Source organism: Chrysochloris asiatica, unplaced genomic scaffold (assembly GCF_000296735.1).
Source record: "Chrysochloris asiatica unplaced genomic scaffold, ChrAsi1.0 scaffold00141, whole genome shotgun sequence".
Taxonomy (NCBI): Eukaryota; Metazoa; Chordata; class Mammalia; order Afrosoricida; family Chrysochloridae; genus Chrysochloris; species Chrysochloris asiatica.
Window position 1 is genome coordinate 282,740 of NW_006408659.1, and position 8,716 is coordinate 291,455.

At 41.1% G+C, this 8,716-nt stretch overlaps 1 protein-coding gene across 1 annotated transcript in view; it reads right to left on the minus strand.

Moving 5' to 3' along the window:
* SLX4IP (SLX4 interacting protein) overlaps nt 1-8,716 on the minus strand; it is a 134,390-nt gene that overhangs the window by 57,275 nt on the left and 68,399 nt on the right. The window contains 1 exon segment of the mRNA XM_006870415.1: nt 2,327-2,404. Coding sequence (XP_006870477.1) covers nt 2,327-2,404 — 78 coding nt within the window.

Genomic DNA, 8,716 nt, shown 5'->3' on the forward strand with positions numbered 1-8,716 from the left:
AGAAAGCCTCATCTTTCTCCCGCGGAGCGGCTGGTAGTTTCGATCTGCTGACCTTAAGGTTTGCAGGCCGATTCGTAACCACTACGTTACCAGATCACAGAAATCTATTATTGTTAAGTGCCATCGAGTTGATTACGACCCATAGCGACCCTGTATAGGGTTTCCAAGGAACGACTGGTAAGTTCCAGTTCAAACTTTGCAGTCCAGCACATTAACCCACAGTGCCACACCAGGATTTCATCTATTATTACAACATCTTAAAGCACAACCACTGACTTCTGGGTAGGGAAAACTGAATGACTCACAGGTTTGGACTCCCCAACATCCAATGAAAATAACACACAAGGGTAAACGCTGTCTGTTTCTCTCCTTCCCTCACTTGTCTATCCATCATCTATTCATTCACTTAGCTTCCGTTTATCCCTGGAGTGATGTGTAGCTGAAGCTACAGTGTATATTCTGGGTGGATGAAGAGGCTCTTCTCCTCCCATTTTTATAGTTGGTTGTATTGCTTGAATATTTATATAATACAAAAATATCATCATATTATGGTAACAGAAATAAAGTCACTTTCCTAAAACATAAAATTTCCCTCTTACATGCGATCATTTTTTAAAAGACAGATAAAATGAATTATATGAATTATATAAATGAAGCTTTTTATGTGCATCAGACACGGATGGTCAGGAAACTGAGCCACAGAGTTCATTACTTACAATACAATTAAATAGGATAGCTCAGTAATGGATTAGAGTTAGAATTCAAAATGATCAGTTAAAGCTCTGGTAGCATAGTGGTTACGAATCGGGCTGCAAACCACAAGGTCAGCAGTTCAAAACTACCAGCTGCTCCGTGGGAGAAAGATGAGGTTTTCTGCTCCCATAAAGATTTACCGCCTTGGAAACCCTGTTCAGGGTCGCTATGGGTCGGAACCGACTCGACGGCACTTAACAACAACAACATGCAAATAATTACTTCTGTTTGTTCTTCCATTTTCTCCTCAAAAAATATGGATGCTAGAATGGCAGAGTTATAAATATTTTGGTGCCAGGTATTGCAGAAATTGGCCCCTATATTCCTTTACTTTGATGGGGTCATATTTGCATAACGTAAAGGTATATGCAGTTTTCTCAGAGAAGGATGAGGGCAGTGGTGGACCAGTGGTGAAATTCTTGCCCTCCGTGTGGGAGATCAGAGTTCAATTCTTGGCCAATGTACCATGCGGCTGTCACTGGTGGCTTACACGTTGCTATGATGCTGAACAGGTTGCAGCGGAGCTTTCAGACTAAGACAGACAAGGAAGGAAGGCCTGATAATCTGCTCCTGCAAGTTAGCTGATGAAAACCTGATGGAACACAATGGCCTCATTCCTTTGTGCAAGAAGGGGTCGCTAAGAATTAGGGGCTGACTTGATGGCAGCTAACAACTACAACAGTGAAACATAGCATTTTAACAAACAGCATTTTAACAAATATAGTGTTAATCTGGAGTCCTGGTATGGCTGGTGCTGTAAGATAAGCACTAGACTGTGAGGTCAGTTTAAATTGTAAGGTCGGCAGTTCAAACTCACCAATTGCTCCTTGGAAACCCTCTGCAGGGTTGTTGTGGGTCAGACCAGACTCGATGGCATTTAACAACAACAACACTGTTAATTTTTTTATGAAAAGAGTTCAACAAAATGCAAGACTTCATTAAGAGCAATATTTGCAAGCAACAGTTAAAATGAAGAAAACATTCAGAATTATAAAGATTTCAAGAGCAAACCTCTGTACATTTTTCCAAGCCCCTGTTTCATATCTGATATATTTTAAATAGTTCAAACACAATGAGACGGATTTCATTTCTAATTCTTGAAGAAACTTGGAGAGAGGTCAGAGTGTCCCCTTTTCTTGTTGTTGTGGACTCCACATTTTTGACAGCATTTCTTCAGTGAGCCTCTTGACTTGGGGAGACTGGGGAAAGCTGTGGCCGGCTTTGATGGCTCAGGCTGGGTTTTGTCTTGCACACATTTGCTCTGTATCACAGTGCCACGCTGTGTGCAGACAATGCCAATGTAACGCACAGTTCTACACTGTGCTGAGTCACTCTGGAGCCTCACTGAGATGGTGGGGATGCATTAGGAAAGTGAAGTGCAGTGTGGCTCAGCTCACTGCTCTCATATAGGCAGTGAAAACATCAAATCTGGGGGGAAATGTTCACAACTGTTTAGAAATACCCTGAATTACTACTTCAATTGCAAAAAGGTAATGAAGCCTTCCTCAAGTTTCGTTTAAAGGTTGAGCTGATTGTGCAAAATGCCTGATGACCCAAGAAATTCCTTTCTTACCAGTTCTAGGTGATCCCCTGATGCAGCGAAGGCGTATTCCTCTCTTGAGGAAGTAGGCTGTGATTTGAAAGCCGTAGCCTGTGAAATGAAAGAGGATGTCATTAGATTATAAACGGGTTTGCCACAGAATCCCAAGAGCCCAGGCCTGTGTCTACCACAGACTTTACATTCAGTAACTCTTTAGCAAATGAAAGGAAAAAAAAAAAAAAAAACTCACTAGAGTCTCATTTGAGAAGAAGGGCTGACCATTACAATCTTGGTCCCTACTACCAAGCTGCTCATTCATATCATCTGTAAAACAGAATAAATGAGGATATCTGACTAGCACACCTGGAAATCAGACCTTTCAGATGGAATGACTAATTCAGTCTGAGCCAGTATATAGATCTTAGCTACAAAATACTTATTGACTCACAGAGAACAGCATTTAAATCCTATTTAAAGACGGCTGCATTTTGCCTGTAGATGGGTTATTTTTAATTCAAGTATAGAAAACCTTTATATTGAATGAAATGAAAAGAAATATGATGTAAGTTTAGAAGAAATCCCCCCACCTCACAAGAATTGCACTTTTCAAAAAACCTCTTTTAAAGTGTTAAAGAGCAAAGATGTCACTTGGAGGACGAAGGTGTGCCTGACTCAAGTCATAGTATTTTCTATCTCTACCTATGTATGTGAAAGTTGGGCAATGACTAAGGAAGACCAAAGAAGAATGGATGCATTTGAATTACGATGTTGGCAAAGAATGCTGGAAATACCCAGGACTGCCAGAAGAACAAACAAATCCATATTGGAAGAAGTACAGCCAGAATGCTCTTGGAAGTAAAGAAGGCACGGTTTTGCAACTCGGACTTAGGACATGCTATCAGGCAGGACCAATCCCTGGAAAAGGACTTGATGCTTAGTAAAGTAGAGAGTGAAGAGGAAGACCCCCAATGAAATGGACTGACACAGTGACCGCTACAATAGGTTTAAATATAATAACAATTGTGAAAATGGCACAGGGCCAAGGCAGTGGTTTGTTCTATTGTGCACAGTGTCACTATGAGTTGGCACTGACTTAAAGGCACCTAACAGAATAACAACAATTCATAAGAATGCCTAAGAATAAAAGGCATGTTGGCAAGAACATGGAACAACTGGAACTCTCATATACTGCAGATAGGAGTATAAATTCACACAGCCATTTTGGAAAAACTCCTTGAGTATCTACAAAAGCTGAATGAACATAAGTATGAACATACAGTGTTAATGACAGGATTATTCATAATAGTCCCAAACTGGAACCAATACATATAGTCATCAACAGGATTGGAAAAAAAAAAAAAAAGTGATATTCACACAGTTGCATTATATATTGTCCCCTAGAAAATGAATGGCTTACTAAAGGCAAAAATAATAACAACAAATCTTATAAACATAGTTTTAATCCAAAGAAGCCGGGTCCAAAGGAGTATACCCATCTGTGAAAATTAAAGTATGATCATTTATCTTATAGGTGGTGGTAGAATTTCAAATGATTCATGCAAAGTATCTTGCTTCCTCAACCCACTCATCTCAGGGACACGCAACTCTATCTTCCTGAGATCAAGTAAAATTGTTCACGGTCATCATAGTACAGTATTGGTAGAAGAATTCAAAATGAAAGGTCCACCAGCGAGAGGTGAGAATCCTCAGGAAACTGCTAGCCCTCCAACACAGTCTTATCCACGTATTTGGAGGGACAGAGAGAGCTGTAAGTGGAGATCCCCAGGACCATCAGACTCGCCAAAGCTCATCATCTACGATTCATATCTAAAGAAGTTTCCACTTTTACATTCAGTCTCCTGCTGACACACCTGAAGAAAGTTTCAGGCCATCAGAGACCAAAGACTTGCTGCTGTGTCTAAATGAGCTGACAGTGTAATTGCTCTAGGCATCAGGATTGTGACATACCAGTGTCATCTATGAAAGGGTCATCTCCACATTTACTGAGACCAACTGTATTTTTTCTTAGTACACTTGAAAATGGACTGCATTTCGGTCATATGGCTTTCTTCTGCTTAGCATGGCAAACAGAACGTGCTTAGCAATGAAAATACTTGTACTGCTTTAAAATGAATAGTTTATGTCTTAGGTGACTGTGAGAGAGGAAGTAACTTCCGCATCTTTTCATTTGTCCTGTGGCTGGGGACAAAAGGTCCTTAACAGTTTGGGACCTACAAACAGCAAAATTAGAAATGTATCTTTGAAGCAATGATTTATAATTGGACTATTCCAAAAGAGTGAACAACCACCACCACCAAAAATGCAGTATCTAACTGAGCAAGCCTCTTTAGTGAGCTGCACTTAGGTTTGTAGCTCTAAGTGATTAAAATTAAAGTGGTATATTCAGATTTAAAAAAAAATATTTTCCCTGTACAAAACCTCTACCTGTAAAATGCTATTATCAGGAAGGGACTAAATCCGCCATTTACAAGGAAAGCTACAGCTCAGGAAATCTGGTGTCTGGAGATGCTCCTTCAGTGATTATCTAAAAAGTCTCAATCCACCACTCCCCCAGAAAAAAATGAAACCGTGTAAGACAAATTCGAAGTGATTTATTACTAACATTACAAGGGGGAACTGAGCTTATTCCCATTCTACCTTCTAACCCCCTAGGATAAAACCCCAAACCAAAGCCACTGCTGCCGAATTGGTTCTGACTCACAGTGACCCTGTTAAGACAGAGCAGAACTGCTTCTTAGAGTTTCCCAGTCTGTCAATCATGGGAGCAGACAGCCCCATTTTTCTCCCACGGAGTGACTGGTGGGTTTGACATGCTGACTTTGTGGTTAGCAACTCAATGCTTACCTCACTCCACCACCAGGGCTCCTTAACCCAAGGACTAGGTTGTTGTTGTTGTTAAGTGTCTAGTTGATTCCGACCCATAGCGACCCTGTGTAGGGTTTTCGAGGAGCAGCTGGTGAGCTTGAACCGCCAACCCTGCAGTTCAAACGGCTTTGCAGTCTGATGCATTAACCCACAGCGCTACAGCAGGACTCCCCAAGGACTAGGTTGGTTACATTAAAATGAATCATTCCTAAATTGGAGGTTTCAATGAAGACACCCTGCCTAGCTAGGTAGCACCGACAGGAGAAATGGCAACTGTAATGTGTGAAGCAAACCAAACCAAAGCAAACAACTTGCACCTGCTTAGTTCAAATACCAGTAGTCACATAAAATGTTATTGTTTAAAGAGAAACTTGAAGAAAGATTAAACACAAAAGGTACTTGTGTCAGTTCGTATGACAAACTGATTTTGATACATAAACAGAGAAAATTACTGCTTGCTGAAACATGCGGGTTTGAAGTGCTCAGGGAGATGTATTTCATTTACCCAAATAACAAGTGGGGATAAATACTACCTTCTTATCTTTGCTCTTAATGAAATCAACTCCAGAGTTCAGCAGGCCACTGTGATTTTGTGCTTAGCTGGGGACAAAGCAATGCTCCACTATTCTTTAAAGGTAAACAGCACTTTGGCAAAGAATCCAGGAGGCCCTTTGCTTTCTCTACTCTGCTTGGTATCACACAGGTGCTCTGAAAGTGGGTCAGTAAGAGATTAGTGGGGAACAGACAAAAAGGAAATTATGGGACAATAACTTTTTCATTTAAAAAGCCTGACAGAAGTATTCCAAGACTATGAATCCCTTGGAAATCGCTTAATTTTACCTGTCTTCTTGCTAGCTCTTGTGGTCCTCCTAAACTTGAGAAAGGGGATCAGTAAACACAGGAGGAACCTGGGATTAAAGTTTGGGTGGTTTTAGAAGTATCTTTCCACTAGGAGTCTTCAAGTATTATTTCTAGAAATAATATATGAGGGGGCTTCAAAATTTTGTAGAAAAATTCCATTATCTCTTAATTCCATTTTTCCATGAACTTTCTGAAGCCCCCTTGTATTTGTGAATTGCTTCGCGTTTCTGGACAATTTCCAATACCAGCAGAAGTTCCTTCCCCACTCCTGCCCTCCTCTCTTGGTTCCTAAGCAGCTGCCAGACTGCCTCTTACGTTTTGAGCTTTGTAAAGAGCTGCTGTTCTGTAGGCACCCTTTCATATTTATCTCCCAACCCCCACTGAAGCCCAAAATGATGACATTCACTTCCTTCTGGTTCACCAAAGAACATCAAGTCTCCAAGGGGAAAAAAAAAAGAGGGGGCGAGTTAGTAGTGTTTATGAGACAGGAAGAAAGGGTGACCCATATTTTAAGAACAAAGCAGAGTTCTAGTACTATTCTACTTTATATTCTGTCTAGAATAAACTATTCAAAACGGCTTTATTAGAAATATGGAGACTTCATGAATAGAAAGGCAAAAACCTCAACAACAACAACAAAATGAAATATAGTCTAACAAGATTCCATCCTGGCTTAGCAAGGCAGTAGATTCGTTTTACGTACTACTGTGCTCCAGTGAGTAATGCGATTGAAGGGAGTGGTCATTTACTTGGGTTGTTATATTTCATAGTCCCAGGACACTGAGAGCAAATATCTGACATGGAGTTTTCACTGTAAAACTATCCAGCCTCACTTGTTTTCCAGTGGATTCAGAGCCAAGGCGACTTGAGCTTCCCCAAAGCTGCCAAGGGGAGTCTGTGGTACAGTGTAGAAGTGGGAGGCCCTATCCCACGGCTATTAGGAGACCATTGAAGGGGAGCTGGGAAAAAGGCCTGTGTGGCCTGCTGAGCCATCAGGAAAGTCCTGGCAGGTGAGCACCTCTTAACTAGTGGCCTCCACCCACCACCTGCGTGGCTCTCCTCCAGCAATCTTCTCCCAAACCACAAAGCAGGCTTAGGGAAACCTACTGAGCCCCAACATACATCGCTCCCAGAGATGACTTCTTCATTAGTATCATCACTCATACAACCATGGAAAAGTTCAAAAATGCAGAAGAGTAGAAAAACTGTGCCACGAACACCCCAAACCCCACCAGCTGTTTAACAATGGTTAATATTTTGCCATATTTAATATAAATATTTAGTAAGCCATTTAAAAATAATTTAGACACCATGACACTTTATTCCTAAAATATGTCTGCATATACTCCCCCAAATTAGGGCATACTCCTACATCATCAAAATACTATTAACTGCTACTACTGAAAGCTGTCACTGCTCAAACCAGTTCATATTCAAACTTCTCCAAACGACCCCAAAGTATCTGCCACTGTTTTTCCCTGCCCCACAACCTTCCTCTATTTTTTTTTTTTTCCAAATTCTAAGCTTTTGAAGAGATTAAGACAGTTATCTAGTAGAACAATACTCATTCTGCGTCTGAATTTTTTTGTTTCTTCTTAATTCAATCTCAGGTCCCTAAGTATAAATTTTCAATCTGCAGCATCTTTCAGAAAGCTAGACATTTATTAAATTGATTTCTCCTTTAACTGCTAGAAGAATTTACAAAACTGGAACACAGATAACTTGAAAATGTAACCCTAAAGATAGTTTCAATGAAATCAAAACTTAAATTTATAGATATTAAAATTTTAACACAGGTCTAGTTTACCTAATAGCTTGGATAGTGATCTCATACTTGGTTTGCGAAAGGGTTGTTGCTGTTGAGTTTGAACCACCAACCTTGCGGTTCAAACTTGCCAGCTCTCACTGGATACAAGGTACAGGGTTGCTCTGAGTTGGAACCGATTCAATGGCACTTAACAACAGACCACATCTTGGGCACATGACTAGATTAGGAACATTTAATATATTTAAAAGATGGAGAATATTTGTGTTTTGAGGCTTCTGGTATGGTGCTGTAGGGTAAGCATAGGACTGCAAAATCAGAGGTTCAAACTCACCAGCGGCTCCATGGAAACCTACACAGCAGGGCTGGGAACCATCTGGCACACAGGCCCTATGATGTTGTTAAGTGCTATAGAGTCGATTCTGACCCATAACGACCCTGTACAGGGTTTCCAAGGAGCAGCTGGTGAGCTTGAAACACTAACCTTGCAGTTTAAACACTTCGCAGGCTGATGCATTAGCTCACAGCGCCATACCAGGACTCCCTAAAGCCCATGAAATCAGTTGGTCTGGCCCTGCCAAAGGCAAATGCAGTTCCAGACATCACATTGCTGTTGTGAAGTGCTGTTGAGTTGATTCCAACCCATAGTGACCCTGTATAGGGTTTCCAACGAACAGCTGGTGAGCTTGAACCACCAACCTTGCAGTTCAAAAGACTTTGCAGTCTGATGCATTAGTCCACAGTGCCACACCAGGACTCTGCCTCATCTTTCTCCCATGGAACAGCTGGTAGTTTCGAACTGCTGACCTTGGTTTGCAGCCTGATTTGTAACCACTACGCTACCAGAGTTCCTTAGACATCACATTGTTTTTGTTGTTGTCAGGTGCCATTGAGTCGGAACCGACTCATAG